This window comes from Spea bombifrons, chromosome 1 (assembly GCF_027358695.1).
Source record: "Spea bombifrons isolate aSpeBom1 chromosome 1, aSpeBom1.2.pri, whole genome shotgun sequence".
Lineage (NCBI taxonomy): Eukaryota > Metazoa > Chordata > Amphibia > Anura > Pelobatidae > Spea > Spea bombifrons.
Genome location: NC_071087.1, coordinates 77,862,979 through 77,876,836, shown reverse-complemented (window position 1 = coordinate 77,876,836; position 13,858 = coordinate 77,862,979). Strand labels below are relative to the sequence as shown.

General features: G+C 40.5%; 1 protein-coding gene across 1 annotated transcript; it reads left to right on the top strand.

Annotated features, from left to right (window-relative positions):
- The first annotated feature begins 245 nt into the window (after positions 1-245).
- Positions 246-3,567, top strand: KLF2 (KLF transcription factor 2). The gene is made up of 3 exons (XM_053464443.1): positions 246-635; positions 1,222-2,113; positions 2,344-3,567. The coding sequence occupies exons 1-3, from the start codon at positions 561-563 to the stop codon at positions 2,517-2,519; spliced, it is 1,143 nt and encodes a 380-aa protein (XP_053320418.1). The 5' UTR covers positions 246-560; the 3' UTR covers positions 2,520-3,567.
- Positions 3,568-13,858: the final 10,291 nt, after the last annotated feature.

Here is a 13,858-nt window from a genome sequence, read left to right as displayed (position 1 = left end):
TGTTTGTGCTAATATTATTGGACTAATTGACAGTTTGCAAACACGTAGTAAAAAGGCGCTAAAATAAACACACACCGAGGGCGTCCCTTTCTGCCTGGGGCTCCCTCCTACGTCAGCGTTCCGTCACATAACTTTGTGTTGGCCCGTGTTTCCCTCGGTTGTCGTGGTGATGTGTGAAGGAAGGCGTGGCTAACTCTTTAAAGAGCTCCCCGAGCTGCTTCACTCATCGCAGATAGATCTGAACTGCTGGGTTTATATAGTGCTGCTAAATTTAGGCTCCAGTCACTGCTCTGCCTCCTCATCCTGAACGTGTTTCCTCCTCTCTTTGCAATTGGTTTGGTGGAGACCCCCTGTGCCTTTATTTATAATCTAGGCCCCCTCTCAACTGCAAGGAAAACTTATTTTTTGGTATTGCACATAACCTGACGCATGCATCGACTACTCCGTAGTACGGATCAGAAAAGTTTCGCCGTTATTTAATTGTATTTCCCTGGTAATATTTTTTTTTTTTTTGCTTAATTTTCTTGGCAACCTGACTCGGACTTAAAGGAAGGCTAGAGATGGCTCTCAGTGAGTCCATTCTCCCATCTTTCGCAACCTTTGCTCCCCAACGAGAGAAGTGTTTTCACGAAGAAGTAAGTATTTTTAATCCTGCCTTTTGTAGAAATAATGTCAGGTGTGGGAGCAGGTAAAGTAATCGTAGCTGAAGGATGGGGAACACATTTAATGCAGAAACTTGATGTTTGTAGGCATAATAGTCAAATATAAACGCATCAAAATGTAATATAGTTTATGGGATTGTTAATGTTTGGTTTTTTTTTCCCTTTTAAATGGGTCCGATCCCGAAGAGTTAAAAAGCAGTTTTTGTTGCCTTGTAAGCGATCATCTTGCCTTCAGGTGCTTAAACACCTGCGAGCAGCACCGGCTTTAAACGGTCCGTGCACTTAATTCTTTAGGGAGCAGCCGGCTTTTAAATCCCGTTAAATAGTTTTATTACATACATGTCTCGGCTTTACACAGATCAAACAGGTTAATACGTTTTTGGGGAAGGTTGTGTGCTGTGCATGGTCCTTCGAATGCGCGAATGCCTCCTAGATATGGTTCTACTAATGCATCTTCTTCTATGGTTTAACTCGTGTATGTTGCTTGTGACTTCTTTATTATTACTATAATTATTACTATAAAAAAACTAAAGTTCCTTTCTTCTTACTCTTTCTCCAGAAGTGGAAGTGTAGTTATGAGTCAAAGTCCCCGCATGACAGCTGCATTATCCCAGAGGTGATGCAGAGCTCAGACCCTTTTGCTACTAAGAAGGAAGATGAAGATTTGAACAATGTACTGGAATTTGTTTTGTCCATGGGTGATGGCAAAAATCTTCAAAATTGTGAATACTCTATGGCACTTCCTGAAACCTGCACTTACTACCAAACAAACCCTTCTCCAGGAGGCTACAGCACAGACCACAGCCCACCACCATACAGTTCAACTGGCTTAATGACGGAGCTAATAAGGTCTGATATGGACAACTACTGCCACCCAAGTACTGCCCATGGAAGGTTTTTTGTGGCTCAAGCATTTGACTTTCCTGACACAATCAAGGCAGAGCCTGGCTTAGATTCCTATGGACCTATTATTGGAATGGTGCCCCAGTCCTGCTCAAAGATTAAGCAGGAGGGCAGTGCTGCATGTATGATGCCATATGACCAGCCTAGATTAGCCAACTCTCCACAGATGGCTGGTATTGAGACACCACCTATGAGTCCTGATGACTTGATTTTAAATGAGTGCCAGTCACAGATCTTATGCCACCCTACTCTGCCATATCCTCATGCCTATCACACTGCATCTGGTTTCCACCATCAGTCTCCTATTTCTTTCCAAAGCGCCTCCCAGTATGGCATGTTTGAGGACAATTTGCCCATGCCACCGTCCGCACAGAGGGGTGTTATTACTCCTCCTGGTTCTCCTCTAGAAATTATGGATACTAAACCCAAGCGAGGACGCAGATCTTGGCCAAGAAAGAGAACAGCTACGCATACTTGCTCATATGCAGGCTGTGGGAAGACTTATACCAAAAGCTCCCATTTAAAGGCTCACCTAAGAACACACACAGGTAAATTCTTACTTTAGTTTAGCTTGGAATATATCAGATCACATTGTTGTATAAGGACTAACTAGTTCCTGGTATTTTGATTTGGGTTAATAAGAGTCTTAAAGAATGTATGGCCTCCTATGACTAGGTGCAAGTATACTTTAGTAAAGTGGGTTCAAAGGCTGCATCTCATGTGTTTTATTTTCTTTACCATACAGCTACCTAACCTTGTCCTTTCGCCCTCTTTCTAGGTGAGAAACCTTATCACTGTAATTGGGAAGGATGTGGCTGGAAATTTGCCCGATCTGATGAGCTTACACGTCACTTTCGCAAACATACTGGTCATCGGCCCTTCCAGTGTCACCTGTGTGACCGTGCCTTCTCTCGATCAGACCACCTTGCGCTGCACATGAAAAGGCATATGTAAAATGTGAACTCTTGCATGGGAAGGGTGGGTTTCTTGGATCTTGTGATGGCTGCACAAACTGCTACTGGCCCCTTTGTTGGGTCACACTGTAGCTGGTACTGCAAGGGGTGAGATTTTCATTTCTGCAACTCCAGTGGCTCTCACAGAGGATAACTTTACTTAAAGGCTGGACCTAGCATTTAAACATATGCATTAACTGGAATACCTCTGGGAAGGAGGAAATGGGGTTTACTGGGATATATCTGTAGCTTGATAATATGTAACCCTTTTGAATGTTCTAGGGGTTTAGACAACTTTGCTTTGTGATGAAGGTTATGCCCCTTATGCACTCAAAATGGTTAATACTTGTGAACACTTTGCTTCCTCTGGCAGCAAAAAGATTTCTTTACAAGGGCATTGAACAAACTCTAGTATATTCATCTAAGTTTCCATAACTTCTCCCTTCTTAAGTACTTAAATAATATAGCACCTAAGTAGTCCCAGCTCCTCCTCCATGGGTATAGAGGAGGAGAGCTGCATTGCAGTTATTTAATGATCTGGGAAATGCCATTTACAAAAAGGGAATTTTTATTTGAAATACTAGACTGCTACGGCATAAGCATATTTTTCTTTTCAATGTTATCAAATTGTAACTGCCTGAGCACCTAGGACAATGTTTGTATGAAACTGCCTAATTGCCTTTCATAGGATAACTACTTTGAGTATCCTATAACTTTATTTTGTTCTATAAATAAATTGCAACAAGACAACATTTTTTGTTTTTCTCCTGAAATCTATTTTTATATAGTTTGTTTCTTTACACTATAAAACCGCAGGGCTAGAGGTCTTGCAAGAAAATAACCATTTTTTTATATATATGTATGTATTATATATATATTTATGTAACTATTTGTAAATGATTGTACAATGAATATGTATAGTGTAAATAGAATGACTAATGGCATATTGCTGTTTTCCTCATGTTCTGGCATTGGAGTCAATTTGTCAATGACATACTTTTTTTGTTTTTGTTTTTGTTTTATAAATAAAACGACAAACAAACCTGAAACTCTTATTAATTGGGGGAGGGGTGTATTTGCTGTGTGCTGCTGCTGAATTACCTGGCATTGCCACTAAGAGGTGCACTTATTACATTATAGAGCCCACTTAGTCATGGAGTTTGAGAGAATCTTCTGCAGTGCTGTGGAAATTTGCAGGTATGCTTTAACATTTGAATGAGTGCTTTATTAAACCATGGAGAACATTCTACTTAGCACCTTACCTTTGCTAACTGATAATCAAAATATTCTGTAAGACATATGCTGCTATTGTCCTTTTTTAGTTCAGGCTTTTAACTCCTGTTTCCAGAATGGAAAAAGCCTTTGACAGGCTAAATTGCCAGTTTCTGTGTATGGTCATTCACAGGTTAAAGCTTCTGGAACATTTCATCAGTCGTTAAAATACTTTATTCTCGCCCTTCAGCTACGGTACTAAATGCTGGCTTCCTTTTGGCCTCTTTTGCTGTAACAAATGGGACTGAGTAAGAATGTCATCTATCACCTCTGCCTGGGTTTGGAACCTCTGGGCATTGTGATTTGGACCCACCCATTTATATGGGGTGTTCAGTCTAGGGGAAGCTAGATGCCATTATTGTAGCAATTAGAAACCCAGTGGTCAAATTACACTTCCCAATTTGCAGGGGGTCATAGATGAGTATAGTAAAGATTCCTTCCCCAAACTAAGTCTAAAAAAAAAAAAATAATTTGCACAAAAAAATTATTTTGACAAACATATTCCACAAGTGGCAAAAAATAAAAATCTGAAAAGATAAATAAAAAAAAATACATTTCAATACATAACCTTTACTGAGAAGATATGGTACAGCATGACTCCTATCACTATATACTGAGCCAGACACTGGCAGTATTGCAGCAGAACCCCCATCACTATATACTAAGCAATTGAGGTGGTAGGCCACTGCCCCTCAAAACAGCCTGCCTGTGCCTTACTTTAGCCCCCCTTAACAGCCTGCCCGTCTCAATTCTGCCCCTAAACACTCACTCACTTTTATTCATTCATTCACCCATTCAGCCTCCCCACCCCCTTACCTCTACTGCAGTTTTCATTGGTCCTGGGGCCAGCCGAGCAGCACAGGGGCCACACAGATATCTATGCTTACCACTGTGGCACCCGCACATTGTGTGAGGAAACTCTTTTCCGTCCCAGGGGAAGCAAAGGGTACCTGCGTTAGGTGGCCATCGGTCCACGAAGACATCTGCTTGGTTGGCTCCCGCCCTTAGGTATGCTGCTGGGTGCGGCTAGTTATTCTACATCTTATTTGAATTGATAAAGAAAGGTTGTTCTGGAAAGTTAATGTAGGGATTGGGAGAGAAAGATGCACAAATCCTTTACTAGGAGCAGTGGGCAAAAGTGCCAAGCAGTCTCAGTGGTATCTCACACTGTACCACTCATACAGAGTTTATTGAAAAGGTGCTACAATGCTGGTATTCGATGTCAGTTTGTTTAGAAAAGATGTTCCCATCATCTTCTGCTGTGTGTTGGAGGCAAAGGCAGCAGTTTGGCTCCATGTTACATATTTGGTGGGAGAGCAGCCATTGTGTGGATCATTGTTCCAAATGTTGGCAGATGTCTTGGTTAAGCCTCTGTTCCCCAGACCAGAGATGGTTTTGTTACATATGAAGTCAGCAAATACAAAACAAGCAATAGAAAGAAGGTGGAAAACAGTGAATGACCCCCAGGTTCAGTAGGTCAAATCCATTTTGGAAGAAATGAAAAATATGTCTCAGAGATGTAATAGATATACATCATGTATATAACAAAATATGAACTCTCTAGCTGTTAACTGGGGCCGGGGTGTATCGTAAATTGAAGTGTGACGTGGATCTATTACATTACCTTACATTTATAAAGGAGAAGACAGCCCTGCTCTTGCAAGCTTATAATCAGTGGTTGAGAGCAGGGCCGGCCGAAGACTTAACGCCGCCTGGGGCGAAGTTTAAAACGCCGCCCCCCCGCCGACGCCGGGGGGGGCGACATTTTAAACTTCGCCGACGCCATTATCTACCCCCGCCCCCCCGGTACTTACCTTTAAACAGTCCTGCGGCGAGTCTCCCTGCTCTGCCACGGTGCCGGCTTGTAATGCTGAGCGCCGGAAATTGACGTCACTTCCGGCGCTCTGCATTACAAGCCGGCACCGGGACCGAACAGGGAGACTCGCCGCAGAGGAGAGAGAGAGAGAGGGGCGCCGAGCGGGTAAGCGAAAACCACTCGGTGCCCCTCTCTCTCTCCTCCGCTTCAAAAAAACAAAACAAAAAAAAAGCGCTTGGGGCGGCAAAGTGCCGCCCCTTCTAAAGTGCTGCCTGGGGCAATTGCCCCAGTCTGCCCCATTATAGGGCCGGCCCTGGTTGAGAGGGAATTTAAGCTATAGGGAAAGACTGCTTGGATGGGGATGAGTTGAGAGGGTCTGGATGACCTGTTGAAGATGGCTGAGAATGTTAGAAAGAAAGGTTGTATGCTTCTGGAGAAAGGTGGGTTTTCAGAGAGCTTTTGAACGTTGTCGACAAGGGAGGAAGTTTAACAAAATGGGGAAGGGCATTCCACAGAAGTGATGCAGCCCGGGTGAAATCCAGGTGAAAACAAGGGATTACAGCAGAAGATGTGGGGTTCAGGGGTGGATTCGATGCAATAAGTTAACCGTACCCGGTAAAAAGGCGTTACAACAGGAGATGAGGGGTTTAGGGGCGGATCAGATGTAATAAGATAACCAAATCTGTAAGAGATTTCCAGGTGAGTAGGTGGATGAAAGCATGAGGATCAGGGATGGAAAGTCCAGTGTAACTTTTATCTGTCCACTTATAAACAGTCCACTTGGCATGAGGCTACTGCAGCTACATTTCCAAGAAAATGCTTTGGAATCATATTTTGGAACTATATAAGTATACATGTACACATTTATTTTTTTATTTTGTTACAGTGTGGGGATTTTAAATATCTAAAAAGGAAAATAAAAAATACATTTGTTGCTAAATGGTCTGTATACACAATTTTTGCAGCTGCTTTGATATGTTTTAACAAAGCATGTTACAATGCTTTTTTGGGCCAAGGGGCAAAAGTACTGCATTGGAGTACATGCTATTGTCATATTACAATCTTTCCTAACAGCCCATGGCAGAGCTTACTGCTCCAAAAAATCACTACCAACGATGAATGTATACTTACATTTTAAAAAAATCCATTTACCTCTTGAACATATTGTGCAGTACTCTGCTCACCAATACCCACAATGCTCAAGGCAGCCAGTTCACTGTCATGAAACGCTCTCATTGAACTCAATAGTATAATCGAATGTTAATGTGTGAGAGGGATCTCCTTGGATCCGTTGGAACTATAACATGAGCATTACTGATAAGGAGATGCACTCGATAGCACACATTCTCTGCAAAACATATAGCTGGACAGAGGGAAAGAAGACTAAATGTGTAGAGAGGATTCCAATGTCTCCCATTATGCATTTGGATGGGAGTTTCTCATCAGTTTTTCAGCTTCCCCCAGCCTTTATTAAATGTTCTTACATTTTCCCCGACAGCACAGGTGATGCCCCACCGGTGTTTATGCCAGGACAAATAGAAAATCAGCTTTGATTGATAGAGGACTAAGATTGGAAAAAAGAAAGTGGTTTTTATATAAGGTTCATTTATTCATTCTGTGTAATGGTTAAAAGTAGAGTGTAATGTAAAAGAATGCATATTAAAGTACTTTGTACATAAATAAAACACTTACCTTAAGGAGAAAATACAGCTTCAGAGCTGCCACTTCCCTTCTCCTAAGGATTCTCATCACTGATTGGCTGCCATGCATCTCTTGCACAGCAAATAGCTATGAGGTGGGGAAAGGGTGAGATTCTGCAGAACCCCCCCAAGCATATATGATGACTGGAGTGTACTTTTAATATTAACCTTCTTGTTTTCTTTGTAACTTGCAGCAACTGGATCTCTCATTATTCTTAAAACAGCTTTCGTTTTCGTGGGAGTTAAGTATTAACTGTTGGCAAACCATGCTATAGCAGGTGTTTTTTTGTTTTATCTTCTAATGATCTGCCTGCTAGAAAGACATACAATGCACAGTTTAACATAAAAGTTGAGCCTGGCATATGGAAGGTTAATGTACCTTGACCACATAATTTTGCGATGAATAAAAATAACTCCTTTCGAGAAATGCAGAGATGCAGCTCTGGGTTAGTGGCATGGAAGAGAGATCCTCTCATTTCACTTTTATTAAGTATCACATGCACGAAAAAAGCAAAAAAAAAGGCAAGATTGTTAGCGAGTAGCCAGCTGTTGCAGATTTAACTCCCATGAGAATGGGGCAAGTCATCACCCACAACAACTGGTGCGCCAGAAGTTTACTATACCTTGTAGTTACTTACTATGATATCGTATACACGTTGCAGGATATTTACTCCCATACCAAGGCAGGAATCATTGTGTTCAACCCAGCAGATTTATTATTACAGGGTAAATAACAAAATACACCAAATAAAACCTAATTCCACTTTGGAGCACTAACTAAACAGAAAGTCAGCCATGACAGGTGCTGAGCCGCTAAACAGCAATTTCCCTTGCTCTGTAACATTACACACAAGATACCCATGTTCAAGATTATGTCTTTGCTTGGTACACCCTCCAGCCGCCTCAGGCTTCTGCCCTCACGGAATCCTCAGCAAAACAACCCCCCCCCCCCCAGTGGATTGCCTACCTTCCATTATAAATAAACCACCTGAGGTAACTAGTCTGCAAGTGCAAGAAAAAGAAAAGGGACCAGCAATGTACTGGGACTGAAATACCTCTCTTCTACAACCTTACCCCTGCCTACTTCACAGAACCTACAGATTGAGTTTATGACTAATTGTAAATCAAGTAGATAGAAATGTATATAGAAGCTAATTGTGTCCATTAAAATAACATTAAATGGATCAGAAATACCGTGTAGACGCTGTTAATGTTGTAAATGACTGGAAACGGCTGTTTTTTAATGGAATATATTCAAAGGTGTACAGAGGCCCTTTATCAACAACCATTGTTGGGGGAAGTCATTTCAGTTGGCCCTATAGCATACATAGATGTGAAACCTGCAAACCCCTGCTAAGCATGTTTCAAGTGGTAAGAGATGCACTAAAATAGGCATTTAGGTGCCTTGCAGCTGTCCAGCTGTTGCTGATGATGATCTTCCAACCTCCTGGCTGGTATCGTGGGATATTGGATGCTTTACATGTTGCTCTGGTCTGAGCTGGAACATGTGTTTGTTAAGCTCATATTAGGTAAGTACTGTGGTGTGGTCCTTATGGCTATATATCTGCAGTGATTGCAGGTCAATATTTGCTGCAATGCAACATTACAACATCTTGACAATGAGGTGGCATTTTGGAGTGACTAATGATGTTACACAGCATTCAGGTGTTCTAGGGGAGGGTTGGCACTTTCTGGCCCCCCGGAGACAAGTAAAGCCAAGAGGTCTTCCCTGTCCACCCCCCCCCCGTAAACAGCTCAACATAACACACATTTACACACGCTCACTGTGTATCACACCTCCCATTACTACTTTATTGCTTTACATAATTGAATTACTATTAATCATTCTGATCAGAATGGGCCACGGTATGAGAATTGTAAAAGACATTAGAATATCAACTTCACTTTGAAAATGTATTCAAAATGAAATCACATTCTCAGTAAATATTATGGCAGTGTAATAAGCATGACTGTAATGACTAAACACATACTAAAATCACAGGCAAAAAATAGCTTGCTCAAATAGTACTTTCGGGCTTATGTGTTTTTCATTTAGAAACTTTGGGCGAAACAAACATTGTATTAATCGTTGTAATTATAAATTAAGCATTTTGTAATCATCATTTTAATGCAAAACTGTAATATTAATATATATATTTTTGTTTTTACTTTACCAGGCAATATACTTTTTTGTTTTTAATTTACCCAATTCTCAATGTTACATGCTTAAACGCTTACTGACTTCTGACTTAGTTGATATCACAGTAATGTCTAGCAAATAGCTGACTACTTATAGAGGCGAGTTAGGCTCAAGGAGAATAATTTATACCTCCTGAACACTCTCTTTTAACCCCTTAAGGACAATGGGCGGTCCCTAAACCCATTGAAAACAATGCATTTTGAGCCCGTACATGTACGGGCTTTGTCATTAAGGGGTTAAAGAAATAGAGTGACCGCCTTTAGATAATACTTGTTATTCTTCATGAACATTTTCTTTTAACTAAGAAACCGATGACATGATTGGTATTTACAGGACATTGTCCCTCTCTCTGATCAGAAAGACAGGAAATAGCAGTGACAATTGGCTGCTCATTTTAGAGCTGATTATCCTTTTCGGGCTCTGCAGAAACCTTCGTTTTTTAAACATGGGCTGATCAGCCAACTTTCATAGCTACCACTTTTTCAATCAATGCCTGTCCTGTATTTAATTTTATCTTGTTCATGTGCTCTTAAATGCGGTGTTCTACCTAATCTGCTGAATGGAACATTTTGGCATCAAAATGCAGCATTCGAAATGCCATTCTAATGTCACTTGAAATCCTTTTAAGTCCCCTGGTGGCTCCCTGTTGCCACTGCCTGTGGACACCCATTTGCCTATTTTCAATTGATGATATTAACTGGGTCTAGTAATTTACTTAACTGCAGGCTTCACCCCTAAAACATACTGAAATACAGAATTTTGGACTCTTTTTATACCGGATTTACTGGACTGGAGTTATTATACACTATGACTAAAATACTGATGTGTAAAGACAAATCAAGTAACAGTGAAACAAGCAACACTGCTGGTGTTTTTTTAGGGGCAATCCCTCTTTCCCTCTCTGATGTCCTACTTTTCTAGGAACTTGAATTAGTGTGTAAAAGGTATTAGTGTATAAGATAAGCAATACAATCCATTGTAATCATTGTAACAGCAGGAAATGTATTTATAAATTTGTTTATATAATAGTGCTGCCTCTATGTAGTGTCTTCCCTCTTAAAGGGTGGAACGGAGAAATGGTTGATATTATGTAATGTATTGTATATAAGGTGTATGCATTTAAATCACTTCTTTTACCGTTTAATGCTTTTATTTATAAGAAACAATACTGTTAATCAACCGTAAATTATAACAGGGTTACAGTCTGCGGTGAAAAAGCAGAACACATTACATTAGTATAAAAATACAATAGGGCAGCCTGTTCCAGCTGAACGCCGCAGTGAGCAAACTCTACTAAGAGCTATGGTAAATGTAGGCAAGGTGAGGCCCATAGTACCTAAAGCGTTGCAGCAGATATCGAGTAAAATAATCACAAAAATATAACAATAATAAAGAAAGTTAAACCACAACCAGCCGCCAATGGTATATTATAAGTATATTCTCCTGTCTGTGTGGCCCTATCATTCTCCCATTGTCCAATATTCACCCATGACTAATTCAATTTCAAGGTAATTATATTGCTCCACATCTGGGAAAATGGATTATTGTACTTTGGCCAGACTAATTGTAACATATCTTTCTTTATAGCGGACATGCCACTAAGCCAAAAAAAAGTTTTACATTGATAAGCAGAGCATAAAAGTCTCGATGTCTTGATGTTCCTAATTTTTCATGTAAACTTTTTTTTTCTTTTTTTCCCGTTATCGCCTCATAATCATTATGCATTAGAGCTGAAGAACCTTAAGGCAGAGGTATTTTGCACTCCCACATTCTTACATTTTGCTCCAGTTTTAGAAGAATAATATTAAAGTAATCAATCGAAACGTTTTCCACAGAAGCACAGAGGGCTCTGAGGCAGCGCTGGAGCTGACTGAAGTAGGTATATCACATGCAGGGGCATGTGTTCAGCCAAACATGTCTTCTGCATGGCATTTTGCTGGAGGACAGGGGTAGAGGAAAATTTATTCGGGAGGATTCTGCTGAAACCCCCATACTTTTCCAAAAGGTTAACAAAAAGTTTTAATGGGATCACACAGCTATCATATGCATTAAAGCAAATCTATGATGGTTGGATTATCCCTTTGCTGAGTTGTGTACCAGCTTCTTGACCTCGCTATTTGTTATGAAGGTCCAAACCCAATGAGCTTCTGCTGCAGGAAGAGCTTGGTTGGCCCTGTATACTCTATTGTTAAATCAGCAAGATTTCTTCAAAGTCTCCTCACCCATTAAAACAGCTCATCTCTTCTTTCTGGGGAAATTTATAGATGCTGGTCCTTCATAACGAATAGTGAGGTAAGTGAGCTAAACCCACAACTCTCCCTGGATAAACCACATTATCATTTCCTTCACATATATGAAGGAGGCTGTGTTGCTTGTATTTCTAGCAGACCTGCCACTTCACGTGATAAGTCTTTTCCATGCTTAAAGTTGGTACCAGGCCTCTATCCTAAGGTGTCATGGTAACAGATTTTAGCATTTTTGTTTATTGTTGTACACAGGAGTGTAATTAGAAAATTGCCCCGGGCCCCCCCCCCCCAAGTTCAGACCTGGTCTGTGCCATCATTGCCCCCGAACAACTTGTTCTGCGCTTTCTTTACCCCTTGCCCCTCTTCTAACATACACTCTGGCACACATATGTAAACACACTTACACAAATTACACACTGTGACAGAAAGGCTGGTACAGTATTGGATGGGCGGTATATACGGCCTACGTTGGCTAATTTTGTTTGCGCTTACACATAAAATTGAAGCCCCAGGGAAAGATAGGCACAATAAATAACTAAAATATAAGTATGAGACTTATAAATTGTGTAATGGGTCCCTGGGGTGGAGTATCCAGAAGAGCAGGATGGGCTGGTGCTCCAACAGTTTTTAAAATCCAGATCAGGATTTACAGGTGACTGACTACTGCTCACCTGGTCTAATTAGGAGAGTTTACAATTCACTCTCTTTTCTTATTCCAGTCAAGAAAGCTGCTGGACAAAAACCTTGCTCAATCTATTTTGTTTGGTTGGAGTATTTTGTTGGGAGGTGGGGAAGCCACCCCAACCTAGAGAGGAATAAAAACCCTGTGTTTAGTTTAATTTATTTTGTTTATATTGTATTTTGGTTTTGCTGCTGATTTGAAGAAAATAAATATTTCAATTTTATCTGGAATTGGCTTTTATATTACTGTAGAAGACAAGTGGTTCTGAAAGATCTCTGATTAACTCCTTGTGTTTTAAAGGACATTCAGTCACAAGACACTTACTCGTACTCACTAACACAAACGTACACAAAAATTCTAACACACACTCCATCCAACCCCACTTACACATCCATGCTGACTCACAAACACACACCCATGCTCACATACATACATACATACATATACACAAACACATATACATACCCTCCACCGCCCCCTACCACCCCCTACCGCCCCTGCTTATCTATCACCTCTCCAGCAGTGTTACCTCTGGCTGCTCTGTGCAAGCAGCCTGTTTCACCTCAGGAACACGAGACGTAACGTGACCCTGATACGTTCCTTGGGCCTCGTGCCCGTTCTAAATAGTTTAGAAAGGACCCTTCTGACCTAGACCGATGCGGCCAGCAGTTGTACAGAAATTTGATTTACATGTCACTATTTTATCTTATGTAAACCGAGAGCAGTAGCAATGAGTGAAAATAAAAAAAAATAATAATTTCCTGTCATGATATTCTGTTTCATCATCTTGCCATTACAAGAGCTCTCTGAACTAATAAAAAGCAACAATCTGCAACATCACAATACAGAGATTAGGAGGAATAATGAAGCAGATACAGAGAAAAGAAACTGCATATGGGACGAAGACACAAATGGTGGGTCTCTAAATGATATTTTACTGTTAATCTGTAAACACACTCACACAGGTTTATTTTGTATATAGAACTGTAAAATATACACAAAGGATTTTTTCTTGTTAGATAAACTCTAGGTAAGGACAACAATTGTATCTCTATACGATGAACAGTCCTTTCTTCCCTGTATGGCCCTATTTTCTGCGGGCTCTGTGTTCTGTTTCCCTTAAAGCCACAATAATGTGTATAGAAACAGCAGAAAGTGTTTCTACCATTGACATTGGTTTTAATAAAAAAATGTTATTCTTCTCAATGACCTACTCATTTACCTAGTTATCACTAGGTCACAAAGTTGCATGAACAAAGTAAGCCTACTCCAAAGCAATGCCAAAAACCATTCTTGTTAGGAATACCATGTGCAATCTGATAGGAGATGCGAGACTACAGGGAGAATACTAACTAAACACTCCTGATTTTTGATTTTAATTATGTTATGTTTAAAGGTAGCACTCTCTTTGCTTCAACCTTTTT

What these genes read in the sequence shown, in the direction of transcription:
- KLF2 (XM_053464443.1), top strand. Translation starts at nt 561, where the DNA reads ATGGCTCTCAGTGAGTCCATTCTCCCATCTTTCGCAACCTTTGCTCCC. An exon ending in AGAAGTGTTTTCACGAAGAA is followed by an intron (nt 636 to 1,221) that starts GTAAGTATTTTT and finishes CTCTTTCTCCAG; the next exon opens with AAGTGGAAGTGTAGTTATGA. An exon ending in TCACCTAAGAACACACACAG is followed by an intron (nt 2,114 to 2,343) that starts GTAAATTCTTAC and finishes CCCTCTTTCTAG; the next exon opens with GTGAGAAACCTTATCACTGT.